The 26,350-nt window shown below is 41.9% G+C and overlaps 1 protein-coding gene across 3 annotated transcripts in view; it reads right to left on the reverse strand.

Annotated features, from left to right (window-relative positions):
* Positions 1 to 26,350, reverse strand: part of LOC111565695 (chemokine-like protein TAFA-5) — a 204,798-nt gene that overhangs the window by 15,220 nt on the left and 163,228 nt on the right. For all 3 annotated transcript variants that reach the window (XM_055006532.1, XM_055006531.1, XM_055006533.1), the window contains exon 3: positions 3,122 to 3,249. In XM_055006532.1, the coding sequence (XP_054862507.1) occupies positions 3,122 to 3,249 (128 nt within the window). The remainder of the gene's footprint in view (positions 1 to 3,121; positions 3,250 to 26,350) is intronic.

The raw sequence follows: 26,350 nt of genomic DNA on the forward strand, positions 1-26,350 counted from the left end.
GTCAGAGCACCGAGAGACACGCATGACTCACAACACAGTGAGAGCCAGCAGCCAGCTGATAGCAAAGCATATTCACCTAAGTTCAGCATTCAGTCTGCGTTTCTGCAGTGTGTTTAAGTGTGTTTGTTTTTCAGCAGCGAAGGCATAAACAAGTTAGTCAGCTGATGACTAAATCATGACAGATGCATTAATGATGCCCCACCGGTCCTCAGTGTTCACCCATTGACATTCACAGATAGGGCAGCTATGTTGTGTGTGTGTGCGTTGCGTAACGTGTTTCTCAACCGAGGCCACTTTAATTGCTACAGTATAGGCAAACAGGAGAGCAACAGGGCTTGCATCACTTGTAAAGTGGGCGTGTGGGTGAATGCAGTGGGAAGACGGTGTGTGTTTGTGTGTTGGGCGATGAGGAGAAGGGTGGAGTAGCAGGTGAAGTGGAGGAGGAGGCTGGGAGAGCTCGATATAGGGTGTGGAGAACAGGCGGGTGGATGAATGGGCGGCGTGTTAGCCAATACAAGCGGTGGCTCCCCATCTGCTGCCATCATTAACATTAAGAGCGTCGCTAATTCAAGCTAATTGCTGGCAATGAGGAAGTAAACAAAGCACGTGGAGTTTGTGGAGATGAGCTGGAGACGAGGAGGGCGGGAAACATTTGCAGGAGATTGTGAAATGAATGCTAACTGGGTTTTCTGCTGTGATTAGTGGCTGACAGTGTGCAAAGTGGCACAGAGTACGGCATAGCAACAGTTAGAAGTGCTGCTCAGAGGTGCACTGAAGAGCTTGAATCTTCCTGTAAGGTGGGACATCGTTTTAGCTAAACAGTGACCAATGGATGGCGAATTACGTTTAAAATAAGTTGTTTAAAGCTGCACTTACCAGTATCTTTACACTACAAATAGTCGAAGTTGGCCAAGATAGTTGAGCTTTTGTTCACTTTATTTCAGTGGGGTATTTTATAGCTTTCAACTAATTTGATTTAGGTTTTACAGGCCTTGGCACGCAGCTGTTTTCAATTTATGTAAACTAGCTGCTCAGCCTCAAACAGCAGACAAACAACATTAGCATTTAGCTGCTGAACAAGCTGTAATGGAGAAGCTAAACCCCACGTTTTCCTCTAGAATGTGGTGGAGACCAAAACTGAGCTATAAGAAGACATAATATTGAACTTAGATTTGGCATGTTGTCAGACAAACAAATCCAAATGAATGCTATTGTTGCTATGTGTCTGCTCTATGTGCATATACATAACTTACATAGCTCATTGTGCTGAACCCTGCAGTGGCCCCAAAAATTATGTAATTTTGTTTTGTTTAACCCTCTGAACCCCAAGCAGTTTCTGGGTGTTATTTTACCCATGCTACATTTTCACTAACTGTGAAGTAATGTTTTGAAGCAAAATCAAGTCCCGCAGCCCTATAGAAACAGCACAACTATAGCTAGAAGTAGAGAGAACTCAAAAAAGTGTTCTGTGAGCCATAATAAAAGTTGTAATGCCATAAATCATAAAAATGAAAAACTTATACAACATTTTACCTCCGGCCGTTATTAATACTGCAAAAAACAAACGGTGACGCCACATACTGGATAGATATTTAGCTCCTATCTTCACTGTGTAAACAGTGCCTGTAGTTCATCCTAGTTCTGTTAAATTTTTGTCTCCTAACTGTTGGTCACAGTTTGGTCTGAAATGCCTTTGCTGTCGCATTTGTTGTTGTTGTTTTGTTTGTTGTTTACAGAATTTGGTTAATGCAAATGGGTTGTTTTGGACAAATGAAACATAACATTATTTACTATGAACTATCACAATTTTAAGATTAGATTTGATTCTATCACAGGTGATGGGTTCAGGGCCAAATTGCAACTATTCTTTCTGTTTTTGCAATTTCTGGCTTTGATAAATGATTTGAATTTGGTGATTTGTTTGAAAGATAACCCTCAGTCTTGGGGTTCAGAAGGTTAAGACATCATTATTAGGTGACCAGGCTGAGAGCAAATGAAATGCAATGACATGCATGATGCAGAAAATATATCTCGTGTTGCATTTAGTTTATTTTAGTGTATCATAAGTAAAGAACAATCATAAAATCGGCAATATCTTTGCAGTTACATATTGATAACATTAGCCACCATAAGCTAAAGGTCATGCCACACCATGACAGGCTGTAGCAGAAAAATCTGATTGAACCTGAACATACTGAACTGAAAAGGTGCATTTGATAGCACAGAGCATACAATATGTCTTTCATCTTTCTTAAGCGGTTTGACTAACAGGCTTACATGGCATTATTTTTCCTTGTATACATTGAAGCCATAAGAGGACAATTCCTGTGAAATGTGGATTTCAATTGTGTCCTGTTACAAGCTCAACCTTTTGTACAGCCTCTACATCCACACTGTCAAATATCAGCAGTTTAGTAACTGAAAATGTCTTGAACGAAATGCAGTTTGCAACAGAAAACACTGCTTTAAAACCAGCTGGATCAGAGCTTTGATCCTCCACAGTGGCTCAGCTTTTGGAAATGGGTTTGGCAGTAAAATTGTAGATTCCTTAAAAACTTGTTTCTGTGTATCAAAGTTATATATAATGATCTTTTCATGCCTTAAAATGGCATCAATGCATACTTAAGAATGTGCAGATCTATGAATTTCTCTGCTGCTTGATGCCGCTCGAGCACACCAGCTCACCTACATTCTGCTGGAATAAAGTAAAGCTATTTTGCAATGCACAATCGCAAGTTGCAGTATTGGAGTAATTTAGCCATACATGTTTGAACTGGTAACCGATGCTAATGAAGGATGCAGAAAGCCCCACGTTGCAAGTAGGCAGGATTTTCTCCTTAGGTTTGCTACATTAAAAACCACAAAAGTTTCAATGTGTTGGATTTGGTGGTGGAAATGCTCGGCCATGGTACTAACTGCTGTTTTTTTTTAATGATTTGCCGTATAAAAAACACCATATGGACATGCTAATAAGGCGAAAAACTCGATTTTTACTGGAGGGAGCCTTTAAAAACATCTATAACATGTATCCTTAGTTTGTATTTACATCGCAATTGACTTTCCGTGCAGGTTTGTGCATGGCTGGTGGAACCTCAGGGACTGAAAGAGAGCCTGAACTCACCGTGGTGGTTTTGACTCGGCCTCCGGGCTGTGTACAAGTCCAGCCAGATTTATTGACTAACAGGTCACAGCCTTCGTCCTCCAAACATGGCACCATCTCACACCACTGCTTTTTCCGAACAATGCCAGCTGCAGAGGAGACAGAAAGAAAGATCAGAAGGGCGAGGAGTGGGTGGCGGGAAGAAAAATGGAAGAAATAAACAGAGAGACACGATAGAACGAAGTGGATGCAGAGATGTAACGATTAAAATAGAGAGAGTGGGTTTGGGGATGACAGATGGAGGAAGACAGATATGGGCAGAGATATAACACGATTGAAAAATTATGGAAAAAGGGGAGAGAAAAAATATGTAGCAGTACATATAAATGGATTGAAAAAAGATGAAGAGATGCAGAAAGGGTGGGTTGAAAGAGAGACAAGATATGCAGGTAGATGAAAAGCAATGAAGTAAAGAGACAATTGAGAGGTATGAGAGCAGGGGATGACAGTGAGAGATGAGGGAAAGATGGGGGAAATCAGACAGATGGAGAGAAATGGAGGGAGCTGTGATCAGTCAGGTAAATAAAATCAAACATCACAGGAGATATTTAGAAGGTTTTACACCACTCTGCAACATTTAAAGCAGGATGACATATTTTGTAAGCCCTGCACATTAAGCTTCAAGCACCAGGGATATAAAGAGAAAAAAGTGTCAAATACAGTTTCGGGACATTCATTGCATTCCACAAGATTTTTTTGTCATCAGTACATGCTGTGATTTGTACATCTTTTCAGCTGTGTTTGTCTCAGCCTGTTCTGCTTTGCTGCAGTTAGTGAGTTTCTATATTTCCCAGAAAAACCCCAGGGTTCAACCGATTCCATTCGCTGGTACTGTAGGCTTCACTTAAATACTAAAACATGATGACAACGCAGATAAATACAGTGACAACTAAATGGTATAGCTGCAATGTAATCTTTCAGTCCACCCTAATAGTTTTAGGTTTCTTCTGGTGGATAATCTGTACCGCTTGTTGTGTCAGTACTGTTGCTGTTTTTGTTTTGTTTTTTTGTTCTGATTGCCAACCGCTGTTGTCGGTGTTTGGAGGACGCGTACCGCCATGTGATTCCTCCACTTGCTTCTTTTCACAAGGAGTTTTATTCTCTAGGCCCCTGTAGATCCTTGTCTCGCTGCAGCTATTGTGCACGGAATGAAAATCTAACGCTGTGTCCAAGTATTGAACCTGATATCATAACTGCATTGTCTTAGTCTGGCTAGAAATCTGCAGTAATGACAGAAATAGCCGCATCATTAAACACAAAGGGTTGAGGTCATAGAAAATGAAGTTAGAAATTAGTTAGAAAACTTTGAGTGTAAATACTTGGTTCAACCAATGATTTGAGCTGGAAAAACGGTGTATACATACAGCGGGGTGACAAATTAAAGGAAAAATCTGAACCTTAGACTCTCCAGTAGGGGTATCTGGTGGTTTGCTTGTGGTTATCCTCTTGCCCTTTGACAATGAATGGTCACTGCATATTAATACAAAGTTGATCCTATGATGAGACATTTCAATCCTGATGGAAGTTGTCTCTTCCAGGATGACAATTTTTTCATTCATAAGTGCCCGGGGATTAGTAAATGAGTATAAAAACAATGGGAATTCTATGCTAAGGCCTTCACAGTCACCAGATCCACAACTAATGGAGATACTGGACCAAATAAAGGAATATCTTCTTGAAAAAAATGGTGTTTCATCCATTCAGCAAACGTGGAGAATCAATGCCAAGGTGTGTTGAAACTGGTGATTCGGCACAAGGTTGCTTAATGGGACACTTTACACTGTTGTTTCCTTTCGTTTGTCACCCATCTGTATCTACATATGCTTGTTTAGAAATAAGATGAGAGGGAAAAGTTGAAATAAAAAGCTAAACATAAGGGATAACTGGGTGAAATCTAACAATTAACAACAATAAATCTCCATCTGTAGACTATTTATATAATATTATTGTGTTCATAGTGCTCTGTCCATACTGTTAATTCTGTTTATACTGTAACATCATCCATATGCTATACTGCAAATAATGCACTTCACTGCTGCTTTTGACCTTCTGGTTAGATGCTGAACTCCATTTCGTTGTCTTAATACTTGTGCTGCTTGAATCTAATCTAATCATTTCTACCATCGCTAAGTTTTGTATGAAAGAACACTGTAATAATATCTGCTTTTATATAATCGATAGCAGTAAAAAACAGTGCTCTGGAACATGACAGCTGGTGTCAGTGAGGGGGTACTTGAGCTCATTTGAATGGACTACGGGTATGAATCCTCCATCCTGCAGCCCTCCTACAGTATCAGCTCTGTTTTCACTATCCTCCATTGCAACGGCAGTCAATCAGTTCTAGAAAATCACACATGACACATGCAGTTAGCTGTTTCTGCGAGAGGCCTTGAGGCAGAATGAATCATCAATAACCGCGGTCGTAGGATCAGAAATTTACATTAAACCTGTGGCTTTGGTAAAAAGCGCCTGGATGATAACGCACCAGCACCAGACTACACGATAACAGCCAGAAATGAAGGTATAACTCAAGATATGAAAACAATTTTCAAGCAACTTCCCTGACACCGAAGGTACCCTGCAGAGATTTCAGAGTAAACAAACCTTATTTTTGTAAACAAATATCATTTTTGTTCCGCGAAAGCTCAACAGGGTTTATGAATAACGTGGCTTCTGGGGCGAGAGAAAGAAAAAGTGGAATTTACAGGTCATTATACGGTGAATGTGGTGTCATGAGGTGCTTTTTTTGGTATAATAAGAAAACCTCTTTGAAGATGAGGTATCTAATGACAGATTTGTGACTCAGGTTTGCTCACAATCTTCAGAATCAGCAACTGTGTCTGACAATAAGGTATTAAAGGATAAAATCCATCCGAGCAACACATGTCTGCCCGAATATGGAAATCAGAAAGACAAAAAGATGAACTGAGATAAGAGGACAGAAGGATGAAGACAAAGTAGAGGACAAGTGTAACTTGATAACAGTCTTGACCATTACAGGAAGTGTGCGAGATAAAGGAAGAAGGAAACATAAATTCACTCCCATATTCGTATGCATTTATGGATGGAGAACAGCATTCTTTAATGGATAACAGTGAAACCTTGAATGAATTATAGGCCATACATACATCATATTCTTCCACGGGTCTCTTATAAAACATGTGGGAATTGTGCTCTCTTCCATATCTATAAATTTGCTCTAAGGGCACCTTCAGTAGCTGTCACAACCTTGCATGTAGATCATCAGCCGGCACGGTGCTCAATGCTAATATCTGTTCACCATAGACAATATCTCTATAGCGATCAATCTATGAAATATGTATACCTTCTCAAGCACTTCATGGCTAAATTATGCAAGTACCATAGACACTGTGTCAGCACAGTAAAAAAGTGAGCTTCAAATTGTATGCCGTTATTATTGTTGAGTGCATTTTGCTGAGGGTTGAATTACTTAGCACTCCCACCTCAAGGCTAGCTGCACACAAACAATATAAAACGTGTTTAACTTGAATATTTTTTTACCTCAGGGACAAAGTGGCACAACGGGGAGAAGAAAGCAATTTTCAAACAACTCAAAAAAATCTGAAAACCATTAAAAGTTGTCAGCATACACACATAAGCACATTCCCATGCCGTTTTCTGGGCAAAACTTATTGTTGCAGTTTACCCATTAAACAGTTCGTTGGCTATCTCATTTCTAGACATCCAGGAATGTGAAGCATCTGTCTGATCAGGTCTGGTCCTTTGAGTTTGCATCCCTAAAGGGCTCGCTTTAGAATAAACTGCTTGTCATACCATTGAATGGCGCCCTGCACATTTCTGATGTCTCAAATGGACAGCGGTGTCTAAAAATGTCAGTAACTTCCCAAACCAATAGTCTAAAACCCACTAAGCATGTAGGTTTATGAGAAAACATGCAAGATTCTCTCTCAAAGAGAGAGATTGTTCTTTACACAATTACCTCCATCGCTGACATCTACAAAAGAGTAGAACACAAAGAAGACATTTGAGTTGTCCAAAGGTTTCCGCTGTTATTCCCATTTGAGCAATTAAAGAACCTTGGCTTGTCATGCCGCCTTTGAGGGTTGCCAGAAAAATAAAAGACAAAGAAGCTGTAAAAACATTTGCCATTGGACATGATTAGACAAACACTTCTTACAGACTTGTGAGTTTGAGGAACACCCCGACCTTAGCATCTTCGCTAACTAGCTTTTTCCTGCAGCTGGTCCTCAGGGATGCATTTTATTGCCTCTGTTGTTCTACAGTTACACAAATGACATGCACTGTAACAGCAGTGATTTCTCCATAATGCACATTGATAATACTAAACCAGTTGCCAGCTAGGTGCAAACAAGTAAGAATAATAAGAGAATACAAATAAGTAAAATTTTTGATGCGACGCCTACTAATAAAGGTGATATATTTGAATGAAACTATAAGAAAAATTTACATTTTCAGTTATTTATTCAACCAAAATATCAATAGATGTCACATTTTTCTGTGGAAAAGTAAGTACACCTCAATCTCAAAAGCTAATATTGTCCCCATTTAGCAGAAATAAAATCTTGTAGTTGTTTTGCATATTTCTCCACCAGTGCCTGATATGATTTCTGACCACTCTGCAATGCAATTTCCCTTCAGGTGCAAGATGTCTGGGGTTTTTCTTGCATGTTCTGCCCGTTTTATACCCCTCATCACAACATTTCAGCTCTTTTTGTCTTGTTTGACAGCTCACTTCCCGTCAGTTTCATCCTTTTCAGGAATTCCTTAGTGGATTTGTTGATGCTTCCAGGATTATTACCCAGTTGAAAGGCCCACTTCTGATCATCTTCAGCTTTCGGACAGATGGCTTCGCATTACCTTCAAGCGCTCCTTGATATGATGCGCATTTCATAGTAGAATCAATGACTGAAGCAGCCCTGCTCCTGAGGCAGTGAAGCAACCCTGATGCACAGTAGATCCACCAGCATGCTTCACAGTTGGCACGAGGCCTTCACGGCCCTTTTATTCTGAAGGCCTTAGAGAGCTCTTAGGTCTTGACATGGTGACACCGCACACTTAGAGTGGAGCAGCAGATACTTGACGTCAAAGGTGTGAGTAAGACCGGTTCCACCTGTCACTGCCTAAAGAGGTTCTAATCTTTGGCACCTAATCTGGAATCCTGGCTTTAAATTTCCATGTTTTTCTTGTTTATTTGAATTCTGAAAATGACTAATGTCCGTTTTATGTGTCCTTTGATTGTCTTTGAAATGCTGCCTTCAGACGAAGATATTATACCTGAACAAATTGTTGCTAGTCCAAAAATACACCTACTTTTTCACATGACTGTAGCTGCTTCCTAGACCCCAAATTCAGACATTTGAAGAGTTTATTAAACCAAATGATACCATCCTCTTATCTGTATGTTAAATATAAAGCTTAAAGCATAAAGACAAACTAGTTGGCTCCTAGCAGCTTGTAGCTAAAAAGAAAATAATCACATAACCTCCAAATCTTCCAGAGAAAACAGTAACTTTTACACAGAATCAAGAAACACGATATTAAATGGTTACAAGTGTGCTTTAGTGGTGCTGGTTAGACAAATTTTGTTACTATCCAAAGTTGCAAACTAACTGCTTCTCTGGTGTTTTCAATCGTTGTGCTAAACTAAATGGCTCCAGGTAAGTCTTGTAGTAGCCATACTGTTTCTTTACAATAGTGCATAGAACAGTAAATACGACTGATTTTCTCACATTGCAATCACATGAAAAAAGAAGTAAAGGTTCTTGCATCAACTCCAGCTCCAGCACCAACCCACAATCAGTCCTCCTAGATAACACGTGTTAAGCTGCACATTTACAGTTTAAAGTTCAAGGAAATCCTTCTTTCATCTACTGTAAAAATGTTCAACTCATGCCTTTCAAGAACACTTTCGAAACACACAAACATCCTATGACTGCACTAGACTCCACGATTCCTCCTTTTAAGAAGACCTGTTTCATCTTTTTTAAGAATTTAATCATGAATTTACTTTTCATTTCCATTGAGCCTTTTGTGGAGTTTGTCCTTATGTGATGTTTGCCAAAGACAAATTTCCATTTTATGTAAATCTAAAGGAGGAGAAATTGCTCCAAATCTGCATCTATAGCCGGCAGTCCCTCGGTAAGGGGAGTGTAGAGGAGGCCATTGTAATTGGAAAAAGGAAGCAATAGAGAAGAAAAGAAAATTAAAAGGACATATTGAAAACACACCATTCACTGAGGTGAAAGGAAAAACTTGTCAGATGTAATATTGTGAGGTCTGGTAGAGCTTTAACCATTTTTTTCCTTTTCTTTTTTCCTTCCGTTCGTTATTTAATCCATTAGTAATGAATGTCGTCAGCAAGGTCACTTATACAATTCACTAACGGGTTATGTTTCGCTTCTGAATTACCATCCAGTGGGGTGACCCTCAGCTGATGAAGATGTATAGCGATGCCTGGTAAATACTGGTAACGAGGGAACGAGTGCTGCTATGTGGGCGTTTGAGTGGTCTCCTCTGCATGTGGTGTCGTTTTTGACAGTGAGAAACTATAAAAAGAGCCCCATCAGCGATGACAGTTGAGAGATAAGTTATCACACTTGTCTCCGATGAATGATGTAAGATTTAATAATGGAGCCGTGCAGACGTTTCAGGTTGAGGTGGCAGATTTCCAGTCAGTTTGAGGGAGGATTAATGATGATTTGCCCCACCAACAATCTAAAGTTATGGCGATTGGAAACATAATTTACAGCCGCTCTAATCGGAATTGAGGTGCCTAATGCGATCATTTGTTAATGTTGTGTTTACAAGAGGCAAATGAAATCAAATAATCTGAGTTCCAATTCCTGTAATCTGCAATTAAAGCCTGTATTACAGGCCTTGATTGATTTGGCGAAGTTGATTTGGTGATTAAACAACACAACACTTAATTTAAATCATTTTAAAAGCAATATTTGAAATATCAAACACCTATTTTTCCAAGGATTCTCCCATATTTTATCTCTTTCTCCCATTGTACTCCTATTTACATATTTTTCCATAACTTTCAAGTGTTTTTAACTTCTCCCCCCTCCAAAAAAAATTGCAATATATCCATAGAAGACATAATGTGAGCTGAATGTTTGCTACATTACCCACCGGTAAAGCAGGTGGCATCATGTTGTGTGGCCCTATATCTTTAATAAGCAAGTTGTGTAGGGTAAAGGCTTAATATTTCTCCTTTGATGAGAAGATGAAGTAGAAACTAATATTCTGGTCACAAAAAGAGGAAATAAAAAGCACAATGAACATGATTTGTGGATCTAGGAATCAGGTAAATGTGTTTTCACTTCAAGTTTGGTGTCAGAAACTAACAGTAATGCTAATTTGATGTGCTAGTTGGCAGTGCAGCTTCCTCTCGTCCACCTGTCTTGCTAACCTCGTGACTAAAATACAACTATTTGTTTTGTTTTATGGATGCCAGTGGTGTTTCGAAATTGCAACTTTTGCATGAAAGGAAACTTGTATTTGGGTACCGGTCCAGACATTATATAACTCAACGTATGTGCAACATCATTTTCAAACAAGATTCTAATTATCTTGTCTCTCATTAAGGTGTAGTTACAACTCTGGGCCAATGCATGATGGAGAGCAGGGTTGACATTAGTTATTATTAGACCAACAGATGGAACCAACAGAGAAGGAAGGATTGCATTAGGAACACTGGGGTGTCGGATGTGACTCTGTCTGGTCCCTAGAGATCTAGGGATTGACTCTAAATCAACTTAACCCAATCCTTGTAGCAGTAATGTTTGAAAGCAAGTGGTTCCCTACTAGTGAGTATAGGATTCCCTGTGTGCACCCTTTTATGAATGTAAGGGGAATGCAGACAAGTTTTCTGGGCATATTTTCAATCCCAATGTTGACACGTATATTTAAACACAGCACAAAAAAAAGTTTGTAGTTCCCTCCTCTTTAGATGGTGTCAGCTATAATTACAGCAGCCACAAAGAATTTCAACAGTGACCCAGTTTCAGAGCAAAATAAAAATGTCAGAATCCAAAGGAAAATCTCCAAATGCTTTTGCAGCATCCTTTCTTCTTTGTCTATGCTGTTGCTCAAAATGTCTCAAACACTTACATTTTTACCAGGTTATGGCTACATTTCGGGGGTAAATACTACTGTAGGAACATGCCAAGCTGAGTATTTAAGCATAGTTTGGCAAAATGTGGCTTTAATGTTCATTAATGGTGGTGTTTCAATTACATTTGGCACCAAAAATGCTATAAACTGGACAGAGTAGTGCAACAACTTCTTCAATAGATGAATAAATCTGTCTCTAGTAGCATCTGTACCAATTATAAAGCTTAAACCAAACCCAATTTTCTTTATTTCTGTTCCTCTGAATGATATGTTTGTTTATATCACTTTGGACTTTATAGCCAGCCAGTGTAATTGAAAAAACGTCAGCCTATATGTTCAATCTCCAATTTTTACAGGAAACATTAGCGCTTAAAAGAATGGTGAGCTCTTTTGCTCACAGCTGACTGTTTCAATAACAGTGATTTATCATATGAGCAATCAGAAACCACAAAGACGAGTTAAGACACAGCCTTTATCTGTCACATTTGGTCTCGCGTCACTAACTAAACTCATCTCCCAGCAACATCTTGGCTCATAGTGACACTATCTGTTACCATTCGACCATATCACTGCTGCGCCGCTGCTGGTGTGAGGGCACTGGCTTCTGTTGAAACTTATTAGATTCCTGGGCGATATGAAATAAAATCCCTCCCACGCATGCAGGCAAAAGCACAGGCGGGGAGTGGACAGAAATAAACACACACAAATACAGGTCTGAAGCTATGTGAGGGAAGGTATCAGCGGCGGTTTCATCAGCGGGAGATAAGGAGGAGAGAGGGAGAGAACATTATTAAACCCTCCATGGGACACTTATCTTCCCACCAAATGGTAGATCACACTCATGTCAACAGCCAGCATCTTGGCCTAATAAATTCTGTCTAATGCCACGGCAAGCCTGAGATGGCAGGAGAAAGATGGGCTTCTGATGTGAGAGAGGAAGAGAAGGAAGGAAGGAAAGTAGGGAAGACAGTAAGAAAACAAATGAGAAAGAGAAGAAAGAAAGGAAGTGCGCCTAAAGACAGATCAGATCAGCTATAATAAATGCAGTTCAGCACTCTCCCAGATATGGTGCTAAGATAAGAAGATGTGCTGCGATAATTACAAACTGTACAGATCAGATATGGCCTGAGCAGGTAGCAGAATCAGCAGAGTGTCAGAGGTTGCTGATGTCGGACATCAGATATGGCCGAGCTGCACATTTATTTTTATAAAAGTGGCATTAGCAAAATGTTTGAACACCTTTAGAACGTTATGTTTTTTTATATATCTTCATTAAGCAGAATACAAACGGTGGAAAACAAGCTTATTTTGGTCTCTATACTGAGAAACGAGTCCTATGTTTTTTTTTAATAAATTGCACACAAAAAACAACTGACTAAGACGCCACATTAATGAGTCTCCAGCTAAAATGTAGCTCAACTACTTCAACTGCAGAGAATGGAATTTGTTCCTGCATCTATCATGGTAGTTTCAAACACTAAAGACACCTAAACACATTTTAAAAGCACTGATGTTAGTTGTGCTTATCTCCTTGAAATGACTTTTAACGGCTTATCTGACTTCCTCAGTAACATGAGAAGATGATGAAGATGGACCTGCTGTTTGTCAAAATGAACTAGAAGCTACTTCACCTAAAATACTAATAACACACCATTTCAACACTTCAAATCCTTTTTTTTTTTGGTTTATTTTTGAGGACACTGGACGCTACGTTTCCATGTAACAATGTCACTCACATCACAACTGTCAATTTTTATTCTAGATGAATCTGTTGATTGTTCTCTCAGTAACTGATTACTTGTTTGACCTACACAATGGGTCATCAAAAAATGATGAAAAATCTCTATCAGTGTTTCCCAAAACCCAAGATGAGATGCTCAAGTGTCTTGTTTTATCCACAACCCAAAGATATTCAGTTTATTGTCGTAGAACAGTAAAGAAACCAAAAACAATATTTATTTAAGAAGCTGGAATCAGAGAATTGGACGACCATTTTTTTGTTTGTGTTTTTTTGTGCTACTCCTCCCATTTGTTTATTCCGGTTACAACCCCTTGAACGATTGTGCTTTGCATCACACACATCAGTTGGCCTGCAACGCTGTGGGATTTTTTTTGCTGCAAATCAACATCACTCTTGATTCCTGCAATGAGCTCTTTGCAAAACAGTGCTCACACCAACACATGCACATTTTCAAATCACTGCCCACCTTTTCCTCTGTAATGCATCAGCAAGCAGCTCAGGCCTCCATTCACAGCCACTCAAAAAGCCTTTTTAACTAAATCCAGTCTTTGTTTCAAGACGACTATGAATCTGTCCGAATCGTTGCACTTCTAACTCTAAGTGTGCAAATCTCCCCGTAGCGCACAAAGGCTTTTGCACATATGCACGGACAATATAAAGTGCACTTGCCCTCTTTTATTGTTCATGATCTGGCGATTTAAGATCATTCTGAATTGCTCTTCATTTAAGTTGGAGGGGGATTATGCACGAGCATTCGCACTGTGCACACACGCACGCACAGTAATCTCTTTGCTGACATGTCAGGCAACAAAGTCAAACAAAAGACGGCTTGGAAAGGCCCAACTGAGTGCCATTAAGACTCGCAGATTTGCTTTCATCATGGAAATCCCCTCCCATGTCTCCTTTTACAGTGGATCTTCTATCTGGATAATTAACTGTACTATCTGACCTGCCGCGGTAGGCAGACGTTCTCCTAAACCTGAATTGAGCCTTGCAGGAATTAGGAAAGAGGCTCAAGAGGAATGTGCAAGAAAAACCCAATGCAAAGAAATAAATCTCTGAGCTTTGTAATTAGCCACCGTCTCCCTTCTATCCTCTCTCCTCTGCTCACAGCTGATCTCCTCTCGGCTAATTTTCCCTTGTCTTTTCTTTTTCCCCTCCTCCTCCTCATCTGTCCCTTCCTCAACCATTATTTTCTCTTTTTTTGCTCTTTTATGTCCATTTCTTGCTTTTCTTCATCTCATCTGCCCTCCTGTTTTTCTTTTTTCCCCCCTCTCTTCACCTCTTTTCCTCCTCCTCATGCTTGTTCCCTTCCAGTCTATTGCCTCACCTGATTTTTATAAGATTATTCCACCTGTTTGGCGGCCTTGATGAGTATCTGCACACTAAAAGCTGTCAAGCCCTTTAAAAAAAAGGGAAAAAAAGGAAAAAAAAGCCTAAGGTTTTTCTTTTTCTTTTTTTTCTATGTGATGAAGTGAATTTGTGTCCCAAATAGCTCCTCTGCACTCATGAAACTTCAAGAGGCAGAAATAATGAGATAGCATGCTGACTGACATTTCCAGACCTCGGCCGTGCGTCTCTGTGCACACATGTACGCTTGTGTGGGCGTCTGGAGACATTTTTGTGTGTTTCTTTGCAAAACAGAGGGTCACCTAATAATCTTTCACCACCATGAACGCAACATCTACAGCACCGGTCACGACGATCCGTGTAACATGCCTCATTTTTTAGGAAAACTTTGATTTTTCAAACACAAAACTGACTTTTTCATTTCGGAAAAAATAAAGAAAAGGGGAGCTTTGATGTGATATTCATTGCTCAAATTTTCCAAAACAGACATAACTGCTTCCTCCCAGTCGTTTGATGTGCTAAATGAACATCTTTAATGTGAAAAAAAGACAGGAAGGCTTTACAACTGGTTCTCCTTAATAGACTGGGATGCTCTGGAATTAAATTTCAGTTTTAAAATTAAAGCTATCTCATTCTGCAATGGATTTTTGTTCTATTTTCTTTTCTTTTCAGCACTTTCATCCTGGTTAAAAGATGTCTTTGGGGAAATAACATAGCTAAAATGTGGCCTAGATGTTTGCTTCATCCAAAGGAGATAAATTTAGTTTTTCTTGCTGAGAGTCAGAGGAGAAGAGGGACGGTGTTCTCATGTCTGTCCCCTTATGTCTGGAGACAGGAGGCCATTAATCTAGCTTAGCATAAAGACTGGAAAGGGAGGGGAAAAGCTAGTCTGACTGCTGTAAAATCAAATCAAACGCTCACTAATTAACATGGACTGCTTCGTTTATTTCATGTGTATCTTGAGAATACCAGGCAGCAAAGAAGTCACAGCCCCTGGACAAGAAATTAGGTAGATTTCATTCAAAGCATTTCAAAGATTTATGCTAATGTAGGCTAGCTGGTTGTTGCATCATTTTCAGGTTGCACATATGAGATCATATCAGTGGTCTCCTTTAAGTCTGGTTAAGAAAGCAAATACATGGATTTCACAAACTCTAGCAAGTTTTCCCAAATCCCTTTTCTCAGGAGTTTATTAGTATTCACTGTAAATAATATTGCTCATTTACAAAATAAACGCTTAAGATAAGCTAAGCTATGCTCAACTAACCTAAGCTAAGAGAAAACTTTATTGAACTAGTAGGACATTCTTGTGCCAGATATTCCTCAGAAAAAGAAAAAAAAAGTTATAATGACAGAATCTTGTGCTCAATGTTCTTGTGTATTTTGTACTTCAAAATGTTTTATTTTTGTACATTATCTATTTTGTGAGGAAAAAATGCAAGAAATCAATCAATGCAGGTCACAAGTATTAAAACTTTTCCAATAGCTTATTTTTTCCACCTCCAAATTAGAAATCCTTCATTGTACTGTACCTTTTGCTTTATTCAGTAGTTTTTTTTTTGTTCATATTGTATATTTATTGCATATTTGCTCCTGATAAAACCTGAGAATTTGTGGTGCAGTGAAACTTTTTTTGTTCCCTGATGTCCAAATGTCTGAACTGAAGTCCGGTTGCCACATTGCTCCTTGCAGCTACATCCTTCTTGCCCTGCATGCTGTTTATTCCAGGTGCCATTGTGATGCATAACTGGCAGGTACTGTGGCGTTCCATTGCTCGGGGCTTGTTTTTCTGCACTGTGCAAGCATGTGTGTGTGTATACACTCGTCACGTGATGACGGCTGACTGAAGGACGTGTTTTGTCGGGCTCCCGCTCCCACATTATTATTAGTCGCAGCGAGACAAACTCCTTGTCCTGCCGTGACAGACTTTTGACAGATTTTTATTTTTGTACAAAGCTACACCTTCTGATGAAAAGACTTTGAGCGTAAACCACCTTGTAAAGAACTTTCAGACTTCGCCGGTCAGAGGCTAACCGCAGCTAACTGCTAACGGACAGTGCTATCAGCAGCGGCTAACTAGCTGCGGTGGCTCAACACGTCGGTGTGTTACAGTGTTACAGTGTTTGGATGCAAACAGCAGCAGATAAGGGCTTTATAGCACCACAGTAACAATCCTAGTTCACTGTTTAGTTTTCGGAAGCCAGGGACATGGCGGACACAGCCAGGGACTCTTCACCGGACACCACTTCCTTGTCTGCCCCCCCCCACACCTCTGAACTAGATGCAGCCAACACAACCATCATCCGCCTGAAGGCTGACATCCGTCGTCTAACTGAGGAGCTAAAAATCAAATCAGATATACTCACCTCTTACATGAACGTCGCCTGCAAGCAATCCCGCTACCTCGCTTCAGTCCAGTCCTCCCTCCATGACACCCTCCCGTGGGTCCCCGTCAGCCCCCGGCCCTCGTCCTGTTCAACCCCGAACCGACATCCATCCTGGTCCGAGGTCGTCATTCGTGGCAAAAGCAGCCGCAACGACCACACCGTCTCCCCGGCCCGACCAAATCTCATCAGCTTTGCGGCTCTGTCCCTACCGGCCAAGCCCCGGCCCGCCAACCCGGCGGCGACGCTGATCGGCGGCGACGCCTCCTCTTCCTCCAACCTGCCAGCTGCCGGAGCCTCTGCGGCTCCCATCCGAACAGACGACGGACCGCCAAAGGCTCTGGACCCCCCGACGTCCAACGCTGCGGATCGGCCGGCCTCCTCATCGGGGGCGGCTACTTCCCGGTCGCCGCTGGACGCCGGCGCAAAGACCACCTCCGCGCAAACGTGCGGTGGCCCCCGGGCTCAGCCTGGCTCCACCGGCAGGGTCTCCCCTCCGCGGGCGACCGGCAGCATTCGGTCCTCCTCCGGAGAGCAACAAATCCAGCGGTCCCAAACCCGGATATCCTCCGCAACCTCCCGACGACGTCTGCTGCGGGACGCGGTTCGCCGCCACTCCGCCGGGTCCGTCGGCAAAGACTTGGACCATCATGGCAGCTGTCTACAACCCGAGTTTGTAGACTCCTCATCGCCGCGTTTCCATCGCTCCACCATCACCTCCACCCTTACCGACACCGAGCCACAGGGACAGCTGGCACCCGCGGCGCCTCCTCTGCACACCAGCCCCGACGCAACCTCAGCCGGAAGCCCTCCACGCCACCTCTCCCGTAAGTTCACAACCTCCCGTCCACCACTTGCCCCTCTCTTCGCCCCCTCTACGCTCATCATTGGCGACAGTATCATGAGAGGCATCAGGTTCTTTAACGCTATCACACTGTCATTCCCCGGTGCTACAGCTGCAGACATCGCTGTTAAAATTCCTTCCGTTCTCCGCTCACTCCCCTCCTCTGTACACCGCATTATCCTTCACGTCGGCTGCAACGACACAGCGCGCCCCCAGTCTGAGCAGACAAAACGTGATTTTCAAAATCTGACGGACTTACTGAAAGACTGCGGAAAGTCTATTTTTATTAGCGGGCCCCTACCAACGGTAAACAACAACTCTGAGCGCTTCAGCAGACTGCTCAGCCTGAACACCTGGATTAGCTCGTTCTGCCGTGCCAGCAGAATTAACTTTATTGACAATTTTAACTGTTTCTGGAACAGGCCAGAATATTTTAACAGTGATGGCATCCATCCAAACAGGTCCGGCAGATCACTTTTAATCTCAAATATCCAATACACCGTCCACACTTCAGACTGACTAGTGCCAGTGTTTACATCCATCTCTTCTTCACGCTCCACTGAACCGCCTCCCAGCTACAGCGCCCCCCTCTGTCCCCACCTGGAACTCCCCCCATCTTCCCCTCCAGCACACCCACTGCCTCCCCCCTCTGGCTCCCCTTGCCCGTCACCCCCGCAGTACCAGAATTCAACAAGCTGCCAAATCCCCACCATCATCAGCTTCAGACAACCTCGGCAGCCCTCCCTCAGAAACTGCCATTTTGCTAACCTTCGCCCACTTCCACGGACCTCACAGCCTTGTCCCCAGAAGCCCTCCCCTAATCACACATCCACACTTCACCTGAACTTTGCCCTCTTCAACACCCGCTCCGTCACCAGCAAAGGCCCCATTCTACAATTATTCATCCTGGACAATAAACTGGACTTCCTCTGTCTAACCGAAACATGGCACAAACCACTGGACTTCTACCCACTCAACCAAGCCACCCCCTCCGGATACACGTACCTCAACTCACCCCGCCCAGAAGGTCGAGGAGGCGGCATCGCAGTCATCCACAAACAGGTCTTCACAACCATCCCACTTTCCATCCCTGCCTCCCCCTCCTTTGAACACCTTGTTTTTAAATCACCCGGTCCCACCCCAATGGTCACTGCTATCATTTACCGCCCACCTAAACCAAACCCCTCATTTCTCCCTGACTTTTCCCACTTTGCCACCCAGCTATTAGCTACATCTCCGTCAGTCCTCATCCTTGGTGACTTCAACTTTCACATGGACAACCTTCACAGTAAATCTGCCTCTGACTTCCTAGATCTCCTACAATCACTCAACCTCACCCAGCATGTCAATTTCCCCACCCACAACCATGGACACATCCTCGATCTGGTTTGCTCCTCTGGTCTTACAGTCCTAAATATCTCCAGCTGTCATCTCTCCATCTCTGACCACCTAGCAATAACTATGGACATCAGCCTCCCCACCCCCCTGCCCAAGGAAAAACGGACAATCTTTTTTAGAAACACCAGATCACTCTCCCCCTCTGTATTCTCCGCCTCACTGACCACTGCATTGTCCGTCTCCCCTCCCCCGTCAATCAATAACCCCACTGACCTCATCAACCACTACAATCATACTCTCTCTTCCTGTCTTGATCAGCTTGCTCCCCTCAAATCCAAATTAGTTACTTTCTCCCACTCTGCTCCATGGTACACCCCTGAACTCCACCTCATGAAAGCCCATAAACGACAGCTAGAACGTCTTGTCAAGAAAACAAACCTGACAGTTCACCGCCAAGCCTACTCCGACTTCCTCCAACAATACAAAGACGCCCTGAAATCTGCACGGTCCACTTTCTACTCTGACCTGATCAATACCAGCTCCAACAACCCCAAATCCCTCTTCTCAACTGTCAATAAACTCCTTGCCCCCCCGGACACAGTCTCAAACTCGTTCACCACTGACAAATGCAACCTATTCCTCTCTTTTTTTCATAACAAAATCATCTCCATCCACAGCAGCCTTGTCACCTCTCCCACTTCACTTGATCCCCCCTCTCCTCCACCAAACCCTCTGAACTTTCCCCCCCTGGCCCACTTCTCGCCCGTTTCCCCCCTGGACCTGCCCAAATTCATCACTGGAACTAAAAACTCCACATCCTGCCTGGACCCCATCCCCACTGCCCTCCTCAAAAACTGCCTCCCTGTTATCGCCCCCCTCATCTCTAACATCATCAACACTTCCCTCAGTACTGGCTGTGTCCCCTCACCCCTCAAGCTCGCCTCTGTCTCCCCCATCCTCAAAAAACCTGGTTTGGATCCAACCTCCCCTCACAACTTCCGGCCCATCTCCAATCTCCCCTTCATATCCAAAACATTAGAACGTGTCGTCGCTGCCCAGTTGAAAACTCACCTCACCTCCAACAACCTGTATGAAACCTTTCAATCCGGATTCCGCTCTCATCACAGCACTGAAACTGCTCTCCTCAAGGTCACCAATGATCTCCTCCTCTCCTCAGACTCTGGACAAGTCACCATCCTCATTCTTCTCGACCTCTCTGCAGCATTTGACACAATCAATCACTCCATCCTCCTGTCCCGCCTTCAATCCTCCATTAACATCACCGGAACCGCCCTCACCTGGTTCACATCATATCTCACTAATCGACAACAATTCATCAAGGTCAACAACTGCACATCACCCACCGCCCCCCTGTCCCATGGTGTCCCTCAAGGATCAGTACTTGGCCCCCTCCTCTTTATCCTGTACCTCCTCCCCCTCGGCAACATCATCCGCCGCCACAACCTACACTTCCATTGCTACGCCGACGATATCCAACTCTACATCTCCACCAACACCACCGCCACCACCACCCTCCCCTCTCTCTCCAGCTGCCTGGCCGACATTAAATCCTGGATGAGGAAAAATTTTCTCCTGCTAAACTGTGACAAGACTGATCTCATCCTTATCGGACCTAAATCACTCACACCATTTCCCCACCCCCCCATTACCATTGATAACACCACCCTATCTCCTTCTGCTCACATCCGCAACCTCGGTGTGATATTTGACAGCAACCTCACTTTTGAACCCCACATTAATCAGATCACCAAAACTGCCTATTTCCATCTCCGCAACGTCGCCCGTCTCCGCCCCTTCCTCTCCTTCTCAGCCGCTGAAACCCTCATTCATGCCTTCGTCACTTCCCGCCTTGACTACTGCAATAGTGTTCTCTTCGGCTCCACCTCCAAAGTTCTCAATAAACTTCAACTCATTCAAAACTCTGCTGCCCGACTCCTCACCCGAACCTGTTCTCACGACCATATCACACCCGTCCTGCGGAACCTCCATTGGCTCCCCATTTCACACCGCATCCAGTACAAACTGCTTCTCCTCACCTTCAAGTCCATCCATAATCTAGCCCCCTCTTACCTTACCGATTTGCTCCTCCCCTACACCCCCCCCAGGAATCTCCGTTCCTCCCACACAAACCTCCTTTCCATCCCGCACAGGACCAGCCGGCGACATTGGGGGGACAGAGCCTTCGCCATTGCCGCCCCCACACTCTGGAACTCACTCCCCCATGCCCTCCGTGACTGCACCAACCTCACCACATTTAAATCCCTTTTAAAGACTCACCTTTTTAGATCTGCTTTCCTTAAGTGATTCTGTATTTTATCTTGAACTTGTTTACTATCTACTGATTTTATCTGTTTTGTTCTATCTTAATGTATTTTATGTACAGCGTCTTTGAGCTTTTGGAAAAGCGCTTTATAAATAAAATTTATTATTATTATTATTATTACGTGGGTGCATGTATACTGGCCACTAGGTACTGCTGATATCATTCTTTCACAGATGTGCTCTGACATTTCCTCACGGCCGAACGCCACCAGCGACCCCAGATTCGTGCACGCTCGCACATGCATCCAACAGATACGCGCACATACAAAGGAGGAGAGCCCAAAGGCACCGTGAGCCACAGGAGGAAATGTCAATGTGAACAGGAGTCTGAGGGAAAGAGATCATTTAGCACCGGCATCTTAGAGAGACACCAGTACATCAGCTGTGAGCAGTAAACCCCTGACATATACACCTGGAAGCAGCTTAGGAACACAAAACTACATATTCAGTAGCGTACAGGCTGTATTTGCATGGAAGTTTGTATTTAAGTCACGTAACTCTGTCGTATTGATTGGAGAGAATAAAAAAATGTTTTTAACATTCATGCCAAATGTAGTAAACAGCGTCACATAAAACACACGGAGCTTTTTATGCATTCAGAGTGCAGTATGAGAGATTTAGAACATGAGTAAAGCATCAGTATGGCAGGAAACAACTGTCTGCTATGTAAAGATGTAGTGCAGTAATGGCATCCTGAGCAGCGACCCTGTGTTTTTCAATCTGAGCTTCTCTGTTCAACTCGGTCTCCACAAAAATTACATTCCTATACAACTAAACAGCATTCTCAATTACGTCTTGAGGGGAACATATTTTCATTTATAATCAACAAGTCTTTACTATTTATTTCACAGCTTCACGGTCACTACTTTGCAGCCAACCAATCGTGTATCAGTTGGGGTGGGACTCGTCACCCTTGAAACCCAGAAAATCAAGGCGAAGCATCAATCAAGTTGTGAAAGGGATGTATTTTAACGTAAACTCTGAAATTTTATTTTTCTGAAACCTAATCAAGTAATTTTGGTGCCTAACCAAGCTTGTAACACGTAAAAGTGTCAAGAAAAATGTGTTAATTTCCAAAACAGAAACAGAAAGCAAGTGAAAACCAAAAGTAAATGACAGAAAACGAAACTGAAGCCTAAGAGTGATGGTTTCTTGTCAATCACTGAACAGAAATCCAGGTCTTCCGGTTGAAAGACCAGTGTGTGGATGTGTTGCCATCCTCCCCTCCTACCTCTTAACTTAGATGTTGTTGCTCTTTCAAACCTTCCGCCTTATACGCCATGTCAGGTGATAAATTAAGTTGTTTTACTTCATTTTTTAAGTTAAGTTTTTTAGTTAGAATGCAGTTTGTTGTATAGAACCATACTTTTGTGTAAACTGCGTTGCTCTGTTGCATGTTTGAAGTCTAGAGAGCTGTACGTGCATGTGCCTCCCTCCCTTTGAAACTGTTGGCCTTCCCTGCATTTATAAAGACTGAGAGCAATCTTGCACACCACAAAAATGCAGTCCAGTGTTTGTCGGGTGCCCTAGAAATGTATGCTATTTACTGAATTTATTAATTTCAGAGTCGACGATGCTGGTTGAAAATTCTCCTCTGCTTCTCTTTCTTTGCTCGTGTCTGTTCTGCTCCAGTCAAATGGAAACAGACACACACACAGTGGAAGAAACGGGTGAACTATTATTACGATTTACGTATTGCTTCTACTTATGTACGGTTATTATTGCTATTTCAGGTGAAAAGCCAATTGTTATGACAATTTCATAAAGTTTACAATGAGTTAATGGTTGTGGCTATTTAATTTTTTCTTGGCTCTCATGTACACAACTTTTTTGTGGTGAATGAAATTTGAAAAAAAAAATAGAAAGGGGGATGTGTGGTTAACATACCCATTTGTCCTGGTCTGAGATATTGGTGCTTTTGGTTCTGAATGTTGCACACAGAACCTTAAAGTGTCAGAAAAGGCCAGGTTAGCACAAACTTCAGACGAGGATCTAAATGAACTTGGGTGGTGTTTTCCTTCACCACTTCAAGAATTAGTAATTTTGCTAAAAAGTTGCACATTAGGATACCAAGGCCCAGTCAGTAGTTAAAAGGCAGAAACTGCAAGAAGTAAGAGGAGAAAAACTTACATTTGCTCTGCCTACAGTCTGTCACAAGTGCATGCACACACTATAGATATGCAGATATTCACATACATGTGTATCCTACACCTGGGCACATAATCCATCTTGCCATATGTGTACATACCCATATGTATATTCATCATGTCACATGTGAAAGGTGAACATAGCCTTTATTATATCTCTTTTTTGTAGCCTTATTGTACTTTTATATTTCTTGTTTTGCTTCTTCCATGTGTTATTTGTATCAAGCTGCTGTAATGTAAATTTACTCGTGAGGGATCAATAAAGCTTAACTTAACGTATTTTATCTTATCCATATTGACTCACTGTTAGGATTGTTTTTAAACCTGCAGTTAGGCAGAAGTAGAATTAAGGTTCTAGCTGTTGTTTTTCAGAGCTTTTAGGAATAATTTAATACCAAATTCACTTTTCTTTTTGTTTAGAGGAGGTTTGTTAAATTGCTCTTCGTGATATGACAAAAAAAAAGTAGTCTTATTCTGCACAAAAAAAACACAATACAACCCCATCAACACATCATTATTATTGTTAGTTTTCTCTTTTTAGTATCTCAGCCGCCTCATGTTTGTTTTGCAGACTCGCTGCCTTGCGTGACGCACCGATACTGAACCGGCATCTCTACAGAGGCGACTTAAAGTAAGTGAAAAAAGATTGCTGTTTGCTTTTACCGCCATTATCAGCAGCTGAGTGAACAAGTCGTAAACAATGCAAAGAGCGAAGGAAAGTCTGACAAATGGACACACACACGGCGGGATAGTGCAGCACCATAATGATGGGTTATGATGACAGTCGATGTGGCCGACGGTAATGAAGGTGACTACGTTGAGGTTGATGATAAATGACACAGTGACATACTTGGACTAAAGTAGAACAATGGCTCGAGGCATCAAACACAAATAAACACACTGATATAATTAGTCTGCACAGATATAGTATGCCTTCTGTTAACTGCTCATGTGTGTGTTGATGTATGAACGAGGTACATGTGTGTTAATGTGAGCTAATGCGTGCTCCAGGATGCATATGAGGACACCTCGGAGTCTGTTAGTAAAGAGTTTGTACAGCTGGTGGAGGCCTGAACCCTCAAGATGCCCCTTCTCCTTCCTGGATGTTGATGATTCTTGTCTATTTAGCCTTATTGACCTCTACATCCAAACTAATCCGCCTTAAATTATGCATAACCTTTTACTTGGCAGAGCTCCCCATAAATCTGTTTATTCCCTGTTTGCTCCCTTACAAAGCCCGCTAAACAAATTCCAATTAAGCAAAACAGCAATACAGCATGAATGATAATTCAAGTTGGTACAGTCCCCAAAGCAGATAAAAGCATAATCATCGCTGCTATGTGTAAGCCAGCTCACAAAACACTGTTTGGTTTCCCTTGAATCTGGTTACTTCTTGTTATTTTTAGGTCATTTGGTTTTTATGAATGCGCTCGTGTGTGTCCGTTTATGTGCATTCATTCTGTATGGACATGTTGCATTTGTATGCACAGGAGACTGTTTCTCTGTTGCTGTATTTTATTTTTACTCAGCTATACTTCAGAGAGAAATGCTGTGTTTACCACCATACTTTGTTGTTTGGATGCTAATAGAATTTCAGGCGAAATCAGATGCCTCCCTTATGGTACACAGTGACAAATTAAATTCGTAACAGCTCAAGTGACAAAAAAAAAACTTCTTTGCAATACTGTAATATTGAATACAAACAGTAGCTTCTGCTATAAAATCCTCATTGCAGCACAAAAAAAATAACAAATTTAAAAAATAAACCCATTGTTTTACCAGTTAAGCACCAGGTTCACATGAATTTGACTCTCAAACACTACCTATCTACCTAAACTACCTATAGTAGTTAGAGTGTCTATTTCTTTCAGATTGGTAACACTCATGGGCATCTGGAACAATGTTGCACATGTTGATTCCATTTAGTTTAGTTTTTTTCCCCTCATTTTTTGTAATATGAATAATCAAAGAAACTCAACTTTTTTTGGATTAGTGTGTTAGAACGGTTTTAATACTGCACAAATGACAATTTTAAGTCCTCCCTATGACTAGTCATGGTTGTGCTGTTTCCATAGAGGTGCAAGACTTTATATTGCAGTGAAAAAAGAGGCCACAGTCAATAAAAACATCTAAAATGGTCACCAGCAACAATGAAAAGTCCTACATAGAGAGGTAGTTTTAAATTGTAAATACACTGGCTAGATATAAAAGAAAAAAAGACGCAATAAATGGCATCAAACAGGCTTTTATTTCATAAAAATCTTAGGGACTGTATGAAAGTTATTGTGATGAGGAGACACTTCGATGTTCGCTCAAAATAGCATTTGGTTGCTAAAATACATGATGGCAAATCACACTTTTATGAGCCACTGTGCAGAACTTTAGTCATCATTTGCATTTATTTGATTGCATTTTGGTTCATTTATCACACAAAGGGAGGTTAAATATCAATTCACAATAGAAAAAAGTAGCCCTCCCCTCCTTTGTGACCTTCTTCTGCACTAATAATTTTCATACAGTCCCTTAACTTCAAGCGTCATTGACTAAACCTGCTCTCTCATTCTAAACTGTTTACATTTAAAGTGTCAGCTGCACACCTAAAATAGCGTGTAAAATATTTATAGAGCACAATCTTTATTATAGATAACCTCAAAGAACATTTTAAAGCTCCACACTCTGCCTGAAGCTTGTGGTGTCATTTTCATTCAGGCTGCAGGCTGGCCAGTAGAAACGAGCTGGAAACTTCTTCTGTTTTTTACTTGCCACCAGCTAAAAACTCATCAGCTATTCAGCTTCTACGGCGTATGATAATTTAATAATTAGAACAAGACAACAAAATGAACTAGTAATGGAATATGCAGTGTTTTGAGCCAAACACTTCCCTGCTAATGATAAAGGAAGCTTATAATGTTTCAGGCAATA

The sequence above is a fragment of the Amphiprion ocellaris genome, chromosome 21 (assembly GCF_022539595.1).
Source record: "Amphiprion ocellaris isolate individual 3 ecotype Okinawa chromosome 21, ASM2253959v1, whole genome shotgun sequence".
In the NCBI taxonomy this organism is placed as follows: domain Eukaryota; kingdom Metazoa; phylum Chordata; class Actinopteri; family Pomacentridae; genus Amphiprion; species Amphiprion ocellaris.